We start from the raw sequence: 18,626 nt of genomic DNA on the forward strand, positions 1-18,626 counted from the left end.
GCTCTGCCCCGCGGCCTGTTCTCTGGTCTCCTTGGCTGTTACTACTACTTCTCTCTTACTTGCCTTTGCCTTCTCTCATTATCTTCTTGTCTTCTGTTGGACTCACTTCTTTGCTTGTTCTTGTATATACATCCTGCATTCCTAAATACTACTACCAGTTGCCTGTTCACTACGCTTATTGTATATCCTCTTCCCCTCAACACAGCAAGCAATCCGACACGCTCCATTCTCTCAGCTCGTGTTCAACCTAGTCGGCACCATGAGTGATGCTCTGTGTGGTCCCTCGAATGCGCTGCAGAACTTCCAGAAGCATGCATCTGTTGATCGTACCCTTCAGCAAGATAGAATCATTTCTCGACAATCGCCTTCTCAAGTGAGTCTCTCGCCGTGAGCGTGTTTTGCCGCATTGTACTCATGGAATTACCAGGGGTTTCGATCTCAAAATTCAAGCCAAGGGGTTCTCGATCCCGAGTTTGCCGCATTTGAGTCCGGTCTAGCAGGAGCGCCGCTTCCCGATGTACAGCATGCCGGCCCTTTCGTTCCTCCCTCTCAGCATTTCCCCGTATCAGGCCCGGCAGAATCGTCAAACTGGGCGGCAGACTTTCAGAATATGCATATATCGGGACCTTCGCATTCTTTCCATCAAACATCAGGACCATCTGTAGCGCCGATGGCAGCCATGTCACAACAGGGTTGGCAGAATGAGTTCGCTCAGCAGCAACGACCCTCTTTCCAGCAGCATCAGCCACATGTCCAAGGGCTTCAGCCAACCTTTGCACCTCGCTTCCCTATGACTGGTGCTGCTTTCCCCCCTGCGCAAGCCACCGCAGCAAACCAGCAACCGATGGCCGACACATTTGATGAATCGGCGTTTGAAGCTGCATTTGAGCAGGCACGGGCAGACATGATGTCGCAGGAAACCGAGACTGCACCTGTTCACGCTGAGGAAGTCGTGGAAGAGACGAATTATGTTACGGCTGAAAGCACGGAAGAGAAGATCAAGATAGGGTCGGATACCATTCCCCAGACCGAGAAGAACGATCAACAGGCACGGGTGAATGATGCGGACGAGCTCGCCCGAACTGCGGGGCAGCTTTTAGACAGTGTCAAATATGATCAAAGCCAGAAGTTCAGAGAAAGCAACTTCCTTGCCTTGATGCGCCGCATTCGCGACCGTGAGGTTCAGATCGAGGGGGATGAATTTCGCGAAGTCAGTACCAGCAGTCCGTGAAATGAAATCAAATTCGGCTGGCGTGGAACGAACGCTGGTATAATCAAGTCTCTGCGCGCCGGCCTTTGTTTCTGCTAATCAGTATCTAGATTCCGCATCCATTGCACCCAGGCGGCAAATATTATCCGGAACGTCGGAAAGCACGGCAAGGGCAGACAATAGGAGATACGGACCATCATGCCCGCGGAGACGCTACACCCAACACTACGAGTAAGTTTGTGACGTGCCAGGCGGCCTATTATTACTTCGCATGATGGATCAGAATGATAGGCTGGAAAAGCTAACCGGGTTTCACCGAATAGGCGCCATGCATGGGATTTCGTCTAAAGGAAACTCCACCTCAATCACAAGTGGAAATAATCCGGAAAGCTCACCTGGTGGCTTCGGCCCTAGCGGTGATTACTCTGTATACGGGGATTGGCATCATGGGGACCGCTGGGCTTAAAGTAATTATTTGACTTTCCCATTCAGTTCTTGGGGCTAGGAAAGGGAATGTATCGGACTAGCCGGTTGATTCATGGTCTGTCGGGATCACGCAAGTGCCGAGCAGTCCTTGTTGGTTGGAAGTGTCAGACTCTAATCCGTCCGAATTGGCTGTGTCTATTCAGATGCTCTGTTCATCCTTTAAAACACCGGGGTGGCACCGCACAGGGACCCTTGTTGTCTCTGAATCGACACGTGACCCTATTCCGCCTATTGATGGGGGAGAACAATATCACAGCCAGAGCACGTCAATTCGAGACGCAGGTGGCATTGTTGTGAGACAATGTTGACCGTTACGAGCTGTGTGATGCATTCCTAAGCCATTCTGGCGCAATGAGGTGTCGCTTTCGCCTGCTAGTGGATGGTGTCGAGAGAAGTTCGTTTAATGATGCATCCTTGTCACCTGGATAGATGTTTTGTGATGGCGTTTATTTATGTCAATTGCATGCTATTGTTCTTAGCGACAGTGACCAATCCCAACCAAAAACTCTCTTCACCCATCCTTTCATCCTGTTCTTTTAAGCCCGGTCTCCATTCCGTAGGACAGTCTTTCGTTGCCACAGTGCATCACATCTATACCAATCTTTGCATCCTTCTCTATGACTTCTAGCGCTTGTCAGACCGATTTCTACTCACAATGCTTCCACCATCTGCATCCATCGTCCATCAATCCCACAATTTAGTCGAATCACAAGGAAATACCGACCAAACAAACACCATTACACCGCCACCTCCATACTCTCCTTCCGCTCACAATCCCCAAAATGAACTTGAAGCCGAAGATGCCTCCTCTCATGGGGAGACAGACCAACCCAGCCTCATAACCATCCACATCGACGCATCAATGAGCATTCAGGGCAACGCAAATAGCATTATACTCCCATCAGCTCCAGCTCCAGCATCAGCCCTCAATACCAAGGCATCACCCGCTCCCATTCTATCCTCAACATCCACCTCTACCGTCCCACAATCAACCCCATACCAGCGCCATTCCAAATTGACAGACATGGCCACATCTATCATTACTGCTTTGCATCGCACAGGTCATCTCAATTCTGATTCCAATCCTACGGACCACTCTAGTGCAGCAACAGATAGAATTACATCGCCATCGCCATCTGTTACGCTGAATATCAACACCGGGATCAAAATCCTGGGAAGTGGGAATGTAATCTGTGTGGGAATGGGTGGACAAAGAGGAATGGGGATGAATGTGCCGAGGAGGAAGAGGAGGGCTTCTTCTGTAAGTTTTGTATTTTTTCCTTTCCTTGAATTGTTTTCGCTTGGTTTGTCGTTGGGAAATGGTTGTATGGGGTTGTGGGCTTATGGCTAATTATTTTGATTTTCTGGGAATATAGGAACCCCTGGAGGTAGCTACTACTGCTGCTAAGAGGGCGCGGTAGTGTGCTTACCTCTTCTCTCTTCTCTGGCGCGTGGTATGGAGTTGATTGGGTAGTTGTAGTAGATGGAAGGCGGAGTGACCTTTTCGCTCTGTGCGTGTGCGTGTGTGTGTGTGTGTGTGTGTACTCTTTCATCTTCTCTTTACCTCTTGTCTTATTGTGTGTCTTGTTTGTGGTTTTATCTGATTTTGTTTACTCCTTGTTCTTTTTTCTTTTTGATGGGCTTAATAATGCTAGGTGGGACATGAAATACGACTGGCTGGAAGGGGAAGTAATGGAGTAGATTGATGATATATAATAACAAAGATAGATAGCAACTTCTTTGCGGATTATAGTTATTAGTTCTACTAGTTTAGTTTAGATTGCCTGTGATTCTTCGAATAGAATGTCATCGTGTTCGTGTGTTTTTGAGTTGGTTTGCATCGCGTGTGGTCTTGTTTTTAGGATGATGATGGTTGAAAGGAGCACCCCTCGTATATATATATATATATATCCAGAGTTAGTTAGGGCCAACCGCAGCTGTCTAATAGAGTACTTATATTCAGAGTATGAAGTTACACAACAATACAGTCAATAGTAACCTATTCAAGACAAATAAATTTCCGAACATATAAACTTTCTTCGTACCTTCTGCTATGACGACGAAACTATCATACAACACATCAATCGATAGCAAGACTACTGAGGTAGCTAGGTAGTAGCTACCACATAAAACTCCAGTTTGATCGCCCACACAAAGAGGACAATAAAACCAGAATAGGCAGGAACATCATACATACTTCAAAAAAGAGAAAAAGAAAGAGAAAAGTGCCCACCAGATCCTCGTAACGTAGTATACCAGCCCAAACAGACCAACACCACACTAAAGCAAAAGTAAAATAGAATTGATCACCGAATATTTTAGAGTCCCTACAAACCCAACCAAACATGATGGAGAATGAAATAAAAGTGGCCCAGACCTATCGCCAGAGAAGCAAGGGTAGGTACCAATCCATCAAGAAGAACATATTAGGGAGAATAAGAAAGTAAAAAGTAAAAGGTAATGGAAAGTAGTTAAGAAGTTTGAAAGTATGGAAATAATGAGAAACGCCTGCCCCAACTATAGAATAGAGGTTCATTAGAGATATCATCAATCAGATAGTACATTGACTGGGGGTGTGTGATGTGCTTGTTTTGGCACGGGGAAAACACAAGGCAGGCTGGTGGGAGGTTGGGGGCCTTTTTCGACGAGGATTCATCACGTCAGGGATACTTCGTAGGATATGTCACGAAATAGCCGGCCTGTGGAGAGAAAGAAAACAACATGGAATCAGACTCTGGCTCTGACCCCTGCTTGAGGTATCGTAGCAGGGAGAGGGATCGATCTCACTTCTGCCGTATAGGTACAGAGCGTAGAGCCGGGGGTCAAAGAGAAACATCTACGCTTATGCAATCCACCAAGTCTACTACCGGCCGATGGGCATATCGTGACGGTGTAGATCTCTGGACCACTCGGGGGCCACCTTGTCTCGTTCGTACAATAGACCACAGTTGTGGCAGAGAGTCTGTCGCAGTTAAGTCAGCATGTAGTTAGTTAGAGATGTGGCATATAGATCTTACTCTTGGGCCTGCCGGGCCATCTCGTACGGCCCAAACGGCCGTACCCCAGACCATACAGTTGGTGCATCTCCAAGTTTGACGCTCCCTATCGAACAAAGAAGGTGGTCAGTATGCGCACTATGAAGAGATATCAAAGGTATGACAAACCAGTCGGCAAGTGTACCGCCACCTCCACCATAGCCAGCTCCTGAACCAGTGTCCGGAGTCCCTCGTCCTCCAGGGGTTCCTCCTCTCCCCGAGGGACTCAGACTGCGGAATCGTCTCTTTCGTTTGCTCCGTTCGCCTCTTCCTAGCGGCGTTTCACTGTCGACGTCAAAGTACCCACTGCCCTGTCGGGAGGCGTCGGGCGTTATGCCCGCAGTGGAGGAGAATCTGGCCGTCTCTCGACGTAGACGACGAATCTGACGTTCGCGATCACCCTCACGCTTCTCGATTTCCTCCTTTGACAGTGTCTCCACTTTAGGTTCCCATTCGTCGCCCAGTCCCTCGGGATCGTAACGCCAGCCCGCCTCCGCGCCGTTGGCGGCTTGATTGTCGATCTCGTTACCATAACCACCCATGCCGCTGATAAGTCCACCACTTTCGCATACTTCTTTTTTGAGTCTCAGAGCGGCCTCGTAGATGCCATGCGCAATGGCTCCGACCCATTCCCCACCCAGACCAAGGTCCGCGCACGTAATCCTGGCAAACTCCTCTGCCATGCCTGGAGGGTGCAATAGAGACCATTCAAATTTGTCCGTGTAAAGCTTATTTTGCAAGTTGATATTCAAGTTGATCATGCACCGATACGCGTCGTCCGGGTTTAGTATGCTGTCGTTCACGAGAGGCTCTTTGGTCACCGTTACCTGGTTAGGTCTGCTGTCAGGTGTCGCGGCGTGGGTGGAAACTGGTGTAGCAGATACATCTCGTGACAGGCCAATCTGCGGAGCTGGGGGCTTTGGCTGTACGCTCTGGAATAAAGGATGCAGGGCAACGCCGGCATATTCTTCCAATTGTTGACGGATCTGGTTGCTAATAGCCATCGTCATGGCCTGTGGATTCGGTAAATCCATATCGCGAACGAACCCTACGGCGAATTCTTCGGGAGTCGCAAGAGCCTCGTGAAGATTCCAAAGGAACGTGTCTTTGATGCGATAGGCAGGCAGCGCCTCTGGCCGTCTGTAGGCGGGCAAGGTAGGGTTGATACTGGGATCGAGGACTGTTCGCGGCAAAGGGAATGGTTCTAAAGGTTGATGCGCTGGGACCTCCAGATCAATTCGGATAGGTATAAGGGTAAGAGGGAGCTGCGCTTGAATTTGCAGCTGATCGGCGCAACTGTGCGAAGGGAGAAGACTCCAAGTCAGTACCATAACAAATGCCGGAAAAACACAGAGGCAAACTAGAAACGCTTAAGGAATCAGACTGAGCGGCACATACGCTGGTCGCAACATCCTCTTGATCATCCAATCGCGAAAAACCCCTTGGACCTCAACAGGGGCGTGGATCTCTTTCCCCAGCTTCTCCGCCAGCGGCACCTTGTCGAACGTTGACTCCTCCCGTCGAAGGCTCCTTAGCCCAGTTGGCCGCCGAGGTCCCTCGCTGTCCTCAAAGTCTTCATCATCGTAACCATCTTCCGCATAATTGATGGCGGCGGTTCCTCGCTTGGTCGTCCGTGAAGTCGGGCCTACTTGGCTAGGTGGGATGATCGGGGTGAGAAGCGCATTGCCATATTGGCGCACACGAGGCGGGTATGATGTGATGTAACCTCTGAGAGGGGACATGTTGGCCATTTAGCTGGTCAGGGACATGTCCCTTTCAGACACTGCGCAAGTCGGTCGGCGAACAGGGCCGCGTACAATTCGCTGGACGAAAGGGCTGACAGCAGAGGATTGAAAACGATGATTTCAGAGTGTTATGGCCGAGGTATCGCTGCGCGGGTAGAAAGCGCCTGAAGCGAACAATTGCTGAAGGAAATCGCGGTTCAGGAATTGAGGCTGCGAAATGGGGATGGTGAACTGAAGCCAAAGCTGCTCTTTGACGGTGATCGCGGTCGAGCTCCGCCTTTTCTGCTCGTCGCGTTTTGCCAGAACTGCCGGCCTTTCCACGCTAGGCCCCTTCCAGCCATGAGATCACGTGATGGACATCCAGGGCAACCTGTCTGGAGAGTAAGAACACAAAACTTGGGAGCTACAGAGTTCAATTTTAGGGCAATTGAAATCCTGGGCGATTGCGATGTAATCCTAGTGTTATTTTGCGTATATTGTAGAGACACATTATATGGATTTCCAACTCGGCAACAGAGTCTTTCACATTGTCAAGGCCCAGCAACAGGGAGGGCTAAGCGGCCAAAAAGGTTTAAAACAAAGCAGGATAGGAATGAAATTAGATGAAAATACAGATCAATGCATGGGGTCCGGCCAGCTAATGAAAACTATAAACAGGATTACACAGTACCCAATGATAATTGAATACGCCATCCCTCTTGTCTGTTAGGCTGCGGATGCAGACTCGGGATATAGGGGATATCATGAACTCCGCAAATGTGCACTGGGCAACGCAGAGAAAAATCAAAGAATGGGCTGCTAATAAAGCGACTCTAATATGCATCGACGAGGACGAAAGAAATCGCAGGATAACGGCGGAGACCAAAAAAGTCCATTGGTACGATATAACCGCCGCGAGAAGGCTATCGAAGCCCAATTACGCTCTGCAAATATTGGTTAGATCTTGGAAATATGATAACAGTAAAGGTAAACTCACCATCTCTAGAGTCCATACTCTACGGATCCAAATTTTCACTTTGCCTTCAACTCCCTCCACATCATCCAGCTCAACTCCTTCCCACCAGCATCTCCTGGCTGGTTTCCTCCAGAATAGAAGGAGCTTCTGAGCCATGCCAACTGCGTTGTTGTTCGACAGGTCGCCCCGGATGTCGGTACGCAACTTGGCCAGAGCCAGGCTGCATATTACCGCCTTGTTGGGCTCTGGGGCCCGGTGGCCCCATCGGTCGTCACGATCAAACCCACTGCGATCAATTAGTCTCGAAAAACATTCTTTGTATCGCCTATTGGGGTAATGAGTGGGAATAGTCAACTCACCCTGCAGTAAGCATCTCTATGAGATGCTGCTCTGTCGAGCCGGCTTCGTCGCTCTTTCTCAGCCCAGAAAATATCCCGTCTTGTTTTAACAATGCTTTTGCAGCCGCGCGCTTGACCTCGATCATCTCCGCCTGGTCTATATCTGGGCGAGGTGGGATCGCATAGAAATCGAGATCTTCGCGCAACACTATGATACCAGCACGGTCCTGAAGCATATCCCTAGCAGTCCCTTGCATGGAGTCGGGAGCAACATCCAGGTCCGGAGAGGTCGATGCAGATGGTGATGATGACGGGATGGATTGAGCAACCGATCGGAAGAAGTCTAGCATATATTGCAGAGACGCCGGATCGTACTAAAAAGTGGGAAATAATGAGACGTGTCCTGGGCAAGGTATAGGGAGAACAGCGGCGGTGGAAGGTGCATAGTAGAGGAACGACTGTTAACTCACGTCGACCGGATAGATGTCGCCTTCATGGAAGGTACCCATGTGCCCATCAGGGAGTAGACCGTTCGGAAAAAGTGACAAAAGGACAAACTCGGGGAGAGTCAGCAGCTCATCTCGGGAGAGGGTAAAACGGGTTCCCCTGCGAATTTGGTTAGGTCTAAGACTCTAGTTTGACTGAGGGCTGATAGAGGGTTCTCACCGGAGATCAAGAGTGATATGTTCATCTCCACCGATATCTAATATCCATGCAAAGCAGTCAGCCAAGGAAAGGCCTTTCTCAGACATTATGGCAAATGGCCTTCGTACCTCCTAATGTATTGATCGGCGGCCCGCCGGTCTGCTGCACCTGCGTGATGATGCTCGACGCTCCTCCTGCTGCAGCCATCACGTATGTGAACGATTCGATAGGACTGGATCCTTCAGTATACGGCGGAGGAGGTTCTCCCTCTTCCGCAGATTTTCCTGACGATTCCGGCTTGTGGTCCCGGGAGAAAGACGCCTTAGTTTCAGCGACTAAGGATGAAGAAGGGCTCGGGGCGAGAGACTCTTCGTCGGGGGGAAGTGGAACGGAGGCTGGAGCGGAGGCAGATTCAGGTGGGGAGAAGGTAGCCTTCCCGCGATTGAAATCGGTCGCCGGAGCGAAGACAAGGGACGAAAAAGGGGGAGGGCGCGACGAAGTGAAACTAGAGGAAGAAGCCTCCGAGGATGGGGAATGCGGCGGCGGTGGCGCAGTATAGAAGTCGTCGTCCTCCTCCGCTACGGAGTCTGTGTACTGGTACGGCCGCGCCGTGGGAGGCGAGCCAGAAGAATTCGGTGACCACGACAAGGTGTCGGGAGTTGTAGACTGATGCTGAGAGAAGGCCGTCTTGTCCTTTGGTTTGCCGGAAGCTAGGTGAACCCCACTGAGAAGGGGCCTTGGCCGGAGTAAATCCAGACCCCGGGTTGCTCGAGTCGCTCAGGAGCCCTCCGTTGCGTTTCTAGAGACGCTCAAACATGGAACTTAGGGGGCAGGTTTGGTTGGTCCAAATCGGATTCTATCCTGAAGAGTACGACAGAACAACAAAGAGAAAAAGAAGAAGTAACAATGAGAATGCGACCGCAGCCAAGATGATAAGATGTTGAGACTGTGGGGGTGGAGGAGGTTAAAGGGAAGAGGAGAGAGAACGAGGATGAGACGAAGCGCTTACAGGGCACGAGAGAGCCTGGAATCCGCCGTTGCTAAAGGGAGGAGGAAAGAGGAGGCGGCACTTGATCCACCGACTGCTCTCGACTACGCGTATTGGCTGATCGCTCCCGCCGCCGCTCCCTCCCAGCTTGATGCCCAGCAATCATTACCTGGCAGTCATTAGTATCTACGTGATGCACTGTCTACAAAAAGCTTGCCTCAATTTACTTCCGGTCGAAAAACCTGAAACTAAGCTCTCGAATATTTGGTAGGGGATGCTGACTGTCAAAGTGGGCGATCCCTCTCATTTCCGACAGAGCACAGGTTACCAAGTCAGTAAAACATATGATGTAGATGGTAGGATAAAGATGTCTGATTATATGCAAGTCATATTGATGATGCATGCCTGATAGATCCAATCCATACTACTAAAGCAGGCAGTGTGCCACATTTCCACCCAATATGTACCACCATGCAGAGAGGAGAGCCTGGAGTATCCAGCGTTATTGATCAACCGTTTAATGCTCCTCCGGCCTCGTCCTCAACGCCTTACGTTCAAACATTACGCTCCACAAAACTCTGAATCATACCCTCAAGCGTAGGCTCGTACTCCTTGAGAGTTACTTCATCCCCATTCAAGATGGTGTTGCCTTGCACGAAGACCTTGCGAGGGATTTTGTTCTTGAGAACAATCTCGCGGACCTTGGTACCCCACCACTCATCGACCGACGTGATATCGTCATAAAGCTTCTTGCCCGCTTCGAAGTCTGCAGTGCTCTTGTAGACATGCAGCTTCTGCAGGTACTTCTCCACAGCAGGACGACCATGAGTCAGAATCTTGGAACGGTCCAGGTGGATCTCCAGATCGGACAGGTCATCCTTAGTGTATGAGAGCTTGACAAAGTCGCCTCCAGCATCAAGGAAGGTACGTAGGATACTGTACCGGGCCTGCATATGGGCCTGTCCCCACTTCTGCGTCTTGGGATCCCAGAACTCCAGAGCCACGAGACCAGCACGAGCCATCTGCAAGTATCCCGCAAAAAGAACATCACCGGCCTCGTTCGCCAGATCTTCCTTACCATCACCGAAGCCAAAGAGCTGCAGAATGCTGAAGTCGCAGCTGAGCGCCATAGCGACGCACTCTGCGCGGCACTCTTCATATGAAGACGACATCGCTCCAAATACCGAGCCCCAGGTCTGCCCAGGCTTATACCAGGATGAGATAGGCTTGTTCGTCACCGGGCTAATGGGAGGATTGGAGATATCGAAATTGTACTCCCCAGGAGCTGTTTCCTGGAGCAACTTTCCGGTTCCGTGGCCAAGCAATTCATGAATGCCGACCTGGACCTCGAACGCAGCATCACGGCATCTACGGTAGACCTCCAAATCCTTCTCTGCAATGAAAGGAACAGGCTCGTTGGGAGCCTTTGCACTTAGGACATTGCCGAGGGAAACGTTCTTAAATCCAAGGTTTTGCCGGATATCATCGTAATTAGGCAAATTGATACCAGCCGGGATACCAGAGGACTGGAAGCTCAATACCTCCAGGGAGGTGAAGTCAGGACTCAGGAACTTGTCCTTTTCGAAATCCTTACCCCAAGGAAGCTTGGGGATCATGGCCTCGGCACTGTCTACCAATTTTCCAAATGCCCGTGTGCGCTCCAGGTTGACCTGTTTTGGGGCGCTCTGTTAGCTGTCCGAGCGATAGGGTTTTGATTTCTGACGTGACGCTTACCAGAGCAACAAATCCTTCCCACTCTCCTCTCACACCGTGGGGGTCTCTGTAGGTTTCGACGAAGCCCAAATTCGTCTCTAAAGCCGGCTTCTGGTCCTTCACCCAGATCCTTTGACTCTCCTTGAATGCTTCAATCGAGCCAGAGCCGAATGACATGGCATATGCGTCCAACATCCGCTTCTGGTTCTCATTTGCCGCATTAAGTCCCGCCTGCTTCATGCTATGAGCGACCTTCGCCATTTCTTCCCGATAGTCACCAAAGACGAGACAAAGAGTCTTTCCCTTGAGCTTTCCATCCAGTTCAAAGATATCGGCATCGCCAAGATCTCTATCCCGCACAGGTGGTGAGGAGACACCCGATGCGATCAATAGTTCGAAGTCACCAGACTCGGTCTTCTTGAGTCTCGTGTTCTCCAACGGCAATCCTTTCTGCTCCATCAGATCTCCGATAGCCGTGATCTCATCCTTTGTGATAGACGGTGAGTCGGGGTAGTATGTTGTCATGTGTCCGCCCTCCGGGTAGCCGAGGTGCATGCGGGACTGCTCATCAGTCTCGTAGATGCCACCACCGGTAGAATTGGCCAAGTCAAAGGCAGCCTTTGTCTTTGGCGTGGCCGAAGCTAAAGCCTGGAGTGCCTCAACGGGGAGTCGGGGAATGAATTTCGAGTCTCCGAAACCCTTGTAGTTACCACAGTTCCCAAGGAATTGGGTTGCATACTCCAAGAAGTAGCGTAGATGCTCATCGCTGACATTGGTCTTCTGAGCGAGCTCGGACCAGTTTCCATCACAGGCCCGATGAAGCTCGAGAATGAGGTCGTAAATAGGCTCAGACTCCGGGGAGACCTGACGGAGGGTAATACGGGTTCCCTCAAAGGCAGCTCTACAGACACATGCATGTTAGCGGGACGCGACATGACACCGAAATAGTAGCAAATGTATCGGCTATAGCAATTCATAACGTACCTGCTCAGGTAATGGGCATATTTCCGCAGCTTCGGGTCCGTGAGGTTGTCAAAGTGAGACTTGACTTCCAAGCGAACCACGGTTGGCGGCGAGTCGGCCAGGTAGTGCTGCTTGGCCTGGGCGTCCATTGTGGTTCGATGAGGGGAGTGAATTAGGGAATCGGAGGATGAAGTGAGGGGATTTGCTACAGACGAGGAAGAGCAGCGGGTGAGGTGGAGAGGAGGCAGACGATGACGGAGGGGCAGCAGGGACGAGGGGCGGTGGGGGAGGACAAAACGCTGAGCCGACGGAAAGCGTCTCAAGGCGCCTCGAAGAGGAGGTTGCATGCCTGGAGAGCTGATGGTGGCCGTGGGTACCCAAGAATCTCCGTCACTGCTACGTCGGGTCACCGTCGGGGAAAGGAAACCTAGATTGCAGTCGAATGGGATAGTATCAATCTACTATCGGGTTGCTTGGCAACAAAAAAAAGTGGAGCCTGCACTTATCGTTTCCACGACTGTTTCTCCACCTTGTAGCACCACGCTTTCCTCCCCATGCTCCATTATCATAATCATGTGGCCTGATGATGGCAGTATGCTAGATATGTCACAACCCTTCTTTTGCCCCATATGCGAGCCAACTCAGACATTAGAGAGGAAAATTGAAAACTTTTAAGCCCATTTTGAACTACGCCTGAAACAATGGGGGAATCATGCATGATGCTGTACACACAACATAACCGGTGACTATGCTAGAGAGACAAAAGAAATAAAGGGGGAGAAATAAAGGGAAAATCCCAAAGAGTATCTGAGTCTGGTGACTATAATTTGAAAATATGCAATTGGATCCATTGTATGACCTTACCCCCGGGGGTTTCACAGCAAGCTCTCGTACTTGTCAAGGCCTTGCTTTGGTGTTGCCTGCGGCGCACTGTTGTTTAGAAAAGCATTGGGGGAGGCAGTTGTACCGAAGGCCGAACCTCCTGGCTTAGGTAGTCCCCCAGGACTGCCAAATGATCCAACGGAGCTGTGACCCGATGGAGGCGGAGGAATTGAAAATGCAGAGTAATTGGGAGCAGATTGAGTGGGTTGGCTAGGCATAGGTGCCTGTGTCTTCATGTTCGCTAGCGCTCCCAGAGAAAGACCGGAAACATTAGATCTCTGGGCCGATTGCTGATTGCTCGCGGGGCTCGGTATACTCCACGATGAAGAAGGCGAAGGCTGCAGTGTAGGAAACGACGGCGTCGGAGGAGACTTGGCCCGACTGGCAGGTTCTAGGGACGGGAAAGTGTTCAAGCTATAATCCGGAGTGATCGAACGCATGCTGAGGTTGTTTTGGGCTGGGAGCATGTTCCCTTTCACACCTGAACTTGTGGTATTAGAAGACCAGGTGAAGCCCGCAGGCGATGTCGTTTGAGCAGTAGACTGCACTGCGGGAGGGCCCGAAGTGAGACTACCCCACTGGTCAATGTCCTGGTCATTGGAGGTGGCTGCCGTTCGTCCTAGAACAAGACGCTCAAAGTTGTCTCTTGTGTTGTCCATGTTAGACTGACCCATCGAGATTGAGGCTGTTGAGGAAGACCCAGTGCCGTTCTGGAATCCTCCAGTATCTCCCCCCGACGAAAGCTCCTGGAGCTTCTTAGTCTGTTCCTTTTCGATCTTCGATGAGATATCCTTGATTAAAGTCATAAATTCCCCAAATTGACGCAGGTCAAGGAGGGGCCCAAGACTGAAGCTCCAGAGAACCGGCAGGACTTCCAGAGCAAGAAAGTCGGTGTCCGCCACTGTTCTAATTTGGCGGAAGACAGACAAAGCAGCCATCATGACAGCTGGTTCCTTGGTTTTGATGGCTTTCAACGATGGGACAAGCTTTTCTTGTATCGTGTACTTGTCTAGGATGGATGACTTCACGAACTGCGACTTGCTCGTTTGGCTTACGCCCGATAGATCATCTTCGATTGCCTCCTTGCTTTCCACGGAGCCACCACACAGTACAGCGAACGCCTCCAGACAACGCACTTTGATAGCAAGACTGTTTGTCCGACTAAAGGTCGAAGCTATAGGCGGGAAAACTTCGTTTTTGACAGTGCTGAAGTCAAGGACCGGAAGAATAACAGGTAAGCACTTGATTGCACCATCTACCAAGGTGTGCGTGGGTGAATCGAGTCCCAGACGGATCAGGGGCAGGATGTCTGCTAAGGTTAGTTACGGCTCATTCGCGTGTCTTCGGTCTCACCGACCTTCTTTGAACTCCTTTCCGGAACAATTATCTGCAACGACGCGCATGTTTTCTAGGACGACCAAAAGACCCGCGTCTCTTTTAGAGTCGCGGTCTTGGACAGCACCTTTCCCTGTTGGGAAGGCTTCTTTGAGCTGAGGTATCACTCGCTCCGGGAACGTGCGCCGTGAATTGGGAATACGCTGCAAGATTGCAAACACATTGCTCAAAATAAGAGGCAAAAGTTCACGATCCTTCAGCTCTTCCAGTAAGGCGCCCAACACCTTTCTGTCTAGCACGGAGACTGGGAACTCTGGCAGGACCCGTTGAAGCCCACGCATAAACTGCGACTTTTCGTTGGCATTTTTTGCAGGTAGAGACTCTAGAAAGCGAATGGTCGAGACCAGAATATTATCGAAGTACTGGGATTGTTGAAATTCGCGCGCATTCAGACGCTGAGCAGGCCTTCTCGTTATCAGCCTGGGTAAAACGTGAGAAAGAACGTCCTTTGGGATTGGGCCCGATGATAAGAAGTTGTTGCCTTGGGAGGGAGTGCTGGATGGGGAGCTGAGAAGCTTTTTGTACGTATTCACATTGGAATGCGTTTGTAGAGGGGAGACATGGGGTGAGTTATAGAGCGCTACTATAATAAGACCGAGCGAAAACAGATCCGCTGCAGGAGTGACGTTGGTGTCGAGGACGAAATCGGGCGAAGTATAGTCCAGATTCAATTGCACAGATTGAGGCAGGCGTGGGTCTTGGTAGAGAACCTCTGATAGAGCCAAAGGTGGGAGAGTAGAGCGTGACTCAATAGAACTAGCGGGGCCGGCAAATCCAAGCCCGGAGATTTTCCAATCCGATTTGGCATTGATGTAGATGGCTTCAGGGTTCAAATTGCCGTGAACAAGCCCAGCAGACTCGTGAAGGAACTCGAGACCTTTGGCAACTTGCAATAAGCCTTTCTGGATCTCTAGTTCGTCGATCTCGAGGTCTCTTCGCCTGCGCGTGCCGTCGGGCTCTTCCACCATGTAACGGCTGGACCTCGAGCCACTCCTCGAAGTGGTCTCCTGCGCATCTTTTGCCTGCAGTAGTCCCGCAAGAGATGCAGTGATCTGTTCGGTAGCAAACATGAGTCCGCCATTCCGAGTCTCTTCGACGGGCTCCAGCACTTGAAGGACAGACGGATGCCGAAGCCGCGCAAGATTGCTTGCTTCCCGCTTCAGGCGTTCGACAACATCTTCTTGCAGCTTTTTGGTGGAAGAGCTGGAACGACTACCAAGTCCAGTTGATCTCGGTTCGAGAACCTTCTTGTCAAAGATGAAGATTGACGCTGTGGTTCCGGTAGATTTCTTCTTCCCATCGTGGATTTTCCAAGGACCGGAGATCACGGTGGGGTGTGGAGAGATGTGGTAGTTGGATGATATATTAGAGCTCAGGGATTTGAGAGCAGACGAAAACATTTTTGTCTGTTTCACTTCTCACCATAGAAGGCAAGATAAAGCTGAGATAAAAAGAGAGAACCGCCGCAATGGGCTCAATGCGTCCAGTGTGGTTGTCGAAACACTGGAAGTATGCAATGCGGTTCCGGGGGTGGGAAGAACAGGGACACAGAAGATAGGGGAACAAATATTACAAGAAATAGTATTATATAGAAACCGAAAGAGGAAGGGGGGGGGGGGGCGCGTAGCTGACAATGCTAAGTTGAGTCCTCCTCAAGCGTAAACGAGGCGAACGGTTTCTTCGCTATCATACATTGCCCGGCCTCTGATTTTCTTATGTGTTAAATTAATATGATATCTCTCTCCCCTCTGGTAGCTTTCAGGTATCAGTTGGCCGCTGCTAATCTGCCCGGTCGGCAAGCATCACGTGCAAGGAACACTCCTCGGCCAATCAGGAATGAGACTGGAAGGAGGGTCTTTCCCCGGACTCACCGCCTGGCTGGAACGCGGATTTACTGCCGGCAACTCGCCTCGCCGACGTCGGACTCGAAACGGAGACTGACCAAGAGAGAGCTCCTTCTGGGGTGTCTGAATCATCACCGGTCTATTGGTTGGAGAGTTTGCAATATAGCCAGTACAATTGCTCATGTAGATAACCATTTACGTATTGGCGGGATGCCCAGATTCAAAGGTTCGCTTAGTGTGGTCTCCATGACTGAACCCAAATCGACCTTGTCAGACCTTAATCTCGGAGTTGGTGCCGTAGTCCGTGGGCAGGAGTCATAGACTACCGTTCTTATCCGCCTTTTAAGCTCCACAGCCCGCCCTCGGTCCTGTCGGTACATTCTTCTGGTTTATTTCCTGTCGTGGTTCTTCTCCTGCGCTTCTTTGCTGTCCTTTTTTCTGGGATTCCTATTCTCACCCCTGAATTGTTGTTTAAGCCAGAAAGCAGTCATGAAGTCATTTCAATTCGCTCGTCGCAGGGCGTTACAAAGCCTCGTCGCACCGCGCGCCTTTCAATCTCCCGCAACGGCTCAGTTATGGAAGAGATGCTTCAGTGCTACTTCAGCTGCTGCCTCCCAACTGGCCCCCCTTGACCCATCGAAACTTACAGTCTCGAAGACGAATACCCCCAAGGAATTGACTGCCCCGAAGGACTTGGTCTTTGGCAAGACCTTCACCGGTATGACGAGCACGTGTCGTTTCTCAGCGCTGTCCAATTTCTAATGCGCATTCCATCTTAGATCATATGCTCTCGATTGAATGGACCGCGACGGAGGGATGGCACTCTCCCCAGATTGTTCCGTATCAGAACCTCAGTCTCGACCCGTCGGCTTGTGTTTTCCACTATGCGTTCGAATGTTTTGAGGGTATGAAGGCCTACAAGGACCAGTCTGGTCAAATTCGCTTGTTTCGTCCGGACAAGAACATGGCGCGCTTGAACAAATCCTCGAAGCGCATTGCTTTGCCTTCCTTTGATGGCGAGGCCCTCACCAAGCTGATTGGAGAGTTTGTGAAGTTGGACAGCAGGTTCATTCCAAGGTTGGTGAAAATTCCACCAATTGATGATTGAGGAAAATAGCTCACCTTCAAATAATTAGCGAGCGGGGCTACTCACTGTACTTGCGGCCTACGATGATCGGAACTCAAAAGACTCTCGGTGTGGGACCCCCGGGCTCTGCTCTTCTGTTCGTGATTGCAAGCCCGGTTGGCCCGTATTACCCCACTGGCTTCAAGGCTATTTCGTTGGAGGCTACCGACTATGCTGTTAGAGCCTGGCCTGGTGGTGTTGGAGACAAGAAGCTGGGCGCCAATTACGCCCCCTGCGTCCTCCCTCAGCTAGAGGCGGCGTCCCGTGGCTTCCAGCAGAATCTGTGGCTCTTTGGAGAGGAAGAATACATTACCGAGGTTGGCACCATGAACCTTTTCGTTGCTCTGAAGAACAAGGAAACTGGCCAGAAGGAACTGATCACTGCGCCTCTGGACGGAACAATCCTCGAGGGTGTGACCAGAGACTCCGTGCTGGGGCTGGCTAGGGAAAGACTGGTGCCCAAGGGCTGGACCATCTCCGAGCGTAAGCTCAAGATGTCCGAAGTCGCCGAAGCGGCCGAGGAGGGCAGAATGATCGAGGTGTTCGGTGCCGGTACTGCAGCTATTGTGAGTCCCGTACGGACAATCAGCTACCGGGGTAAGCTGGTCGACTGCGGCCTGAAGGAAACTGAGGAAGCAGGCGAGATTGCTCTTCAGATGAAGAACTGGATCGAGGGTATCCAGTATGGTGATGAGAGTCACCCCTGGAGGTAAGTTTAGAGCCTGCCTGTTTCCCTATGGATGTTGCAGCTTGCTAACCGACCAGTAGCTATGTCCTCTAAATCAGCGAAAAGAGGTGTTGAGATATGGGAATGGTCTTTTAAGCTTGCATTGCTAGATTTTTCTGGTATATCTTGATGATAGATGGAGATCATATGGCCGGTATTGTTGGCATATTTCTTACTATACGTCGATTTAGTGGTGATTGTTCTTGGCGAGCACGAGCATCACATCAAAAGAAAGGCGGGTTTTTTGTTCCTTACGTCTTGCGACCTAGCGGTGATTGGATTACCCCAGTAATCGAGGGCAAAGTTTCTGGCGTTCTTAGGAGACGGGACTGAAGGTGTCTGCCAGGTAATCCTAGACAAGACGGAAACATCATCTGCGGCCTCCTGCACGACATACACACCCGTCCAGCAACAGAGGTCAAGGATGATGGCGATGCACGCGAGGAGCCTGCAGATAATGGGCCATGGCAGACGTAGTCAGCCGTGCCCTGGAGCGATTACCTGCAGGACGCCTGAGGCACGTCCCCTGTCTCAGTTGGTTGCGTTTCACCCCCTCGTGAGGTGCAAACGGCAG

General features: G+C 50.8%; 6 protein-coding genes across 6 annotated transcripts; 3 read left to right on the forward strand and 3 right to left on the reverse strand.

Moving 5' to 3' along the window:
* Window positions 1-259: 259 nt before the first annotated feature.
* Window positions 260-1,676, forward strand: pex20 (the record flags this gene model as incomplete). The annotated part of the gene is made up of 4 exons (XM_025658467.1): window positions 260-373; window positions 428-1,210; window positions 1,321-1,441; window positions 1,534-1,676. The coding sequence occupies 4 exons, from the start codon at window positions 260-262 to the stop codon at window positions 1,674-1,676; spliced, it is 1,161 nt and encodes a 386-aa protein (XP_025519734.1).
* A 675-nt stretch (window positions 1,677-2,351) lies between these two features.
* BO85DRAFT_434464 (uncharacterized protein) lies at window positions 2,352-3,117 on the forward strand (the record flags this gene model as incomplete). The annotated part of the gene is made up of 2 exons (XM_025658468.1): window positions 2,352-2,957; window positions 3,073-3,117. 2 exons carry the CDS (start codon window positions 2,352-2,354, stop codon window positions 3,115-3,117), a joined length of 651 nt encoding a protein of 216 aa, XP_025519735.1.
* A 1,284-nt stretch (window positions 3,118-4,401) lies between these two features.
* Window positions 4,402-6,735, reverse strand: BO85DRAFT_117769 (putative RSC complex subunit Sfh1). Its single transcript, XM_025653886.1, has 4 exons — window positions 6,130-6,735; window positions 4,861-6,027; window positions 4,714-4,798; window positions 4,402-4,658 (listed from the first exon to the last, which is right to left on the reverse strand). The coding sequence occupies exons 1-4, from the start codon at window positions 6,480-6,482 to the stop codon at window positions 4,560-4,562; spliced, it is 1,704 nt and encodes a 567-aa protein (XP_025519736.1). The 5' UTR covers window positions 6,483-6,735; the 3' UTR covers window positions 4,402-4,559.
* Window positions 6,597-12,227, reverse strand: BO85DRAFT_483842 (dipeptidyl peptidase 3; the record flags this gene model as incomplete). The annotated part of the gene is made up of 9 exons (XM_025663189.1): window positions 6,597-6,806; window positions 7,453-7,717; window positions 7,791-8,143; window positions 8,240-8,375; window positions 8,436-8,472; window positions 8,543-9,124; window positions 9,992-11,072; window positions 11,137-12,016; window positions 12,100-12,227. The coding sequence occupies 9 exons, from the start codon at window positions 12,225-12,227 to the stop codon at window positions 6,597-6,599; spliced, it is 3,672 nt and encodes a 1,223-aa protein (XP_025519737.1).
* Window positions 12,228-12,953: 726 nt separating this feature from the next.
* Window positions 12,954-15,755, reverse strand: BO85DRAFT_434468 (putative protein kinase Scy1; the record flags this gene model as incomplete). Its single annotated transcript, XM_025658469.1, has 2 exons — window positions 12,954-14,269; window positions 14,318-15,755. 2 exons carry the CDS (start codon window positions 15,753-15,755, stop codon window positions 12,954-12,956), a joined length of 2,754 nt encoding a protein of 917 aa, XP_025519738.1.
* A 933-nt stretch (window positions 15,756-16,688) lies between these two features.
* Window positions 16,689-18,337, forward strand: BO85DRAFT_501390 (branched-chain amino acid aminotransferase, cytosolic; the record flags this gene model as incomplete). Its single annotated transcript, XM_025664170.1, has 3 exons — window positions 16,689-16,917; window positions 16,979-17,276; window positions 17,336-18,337. 3 exons carry the CDS (start codon window positions 16,689-16,691, stop codon window positions 18,036-18,038), a joined length of 1,230 nt encoding a protein of 409 aa, XP_025519739.1. The 3' UTR covers window positions 18,039-18,337.
* Window positions 18,338-18,626: the final 289 nt, after the last annotated feature.

This window comes from Aspergillus piperis, assembly GCF_003184755.1.
Source record: "Aspergillus piperis CBS 112811 unplaced genomic scaffold BO85scaffold_2, whole genome shotgun sequence".
Classification (NCBI taxonomy): Eukaryota; Fungi; Ascomycota; class Eurotiomycetes; order Eurotiales; family Aspergillaceae; genus Aspergillus; species Aspergillus piperis.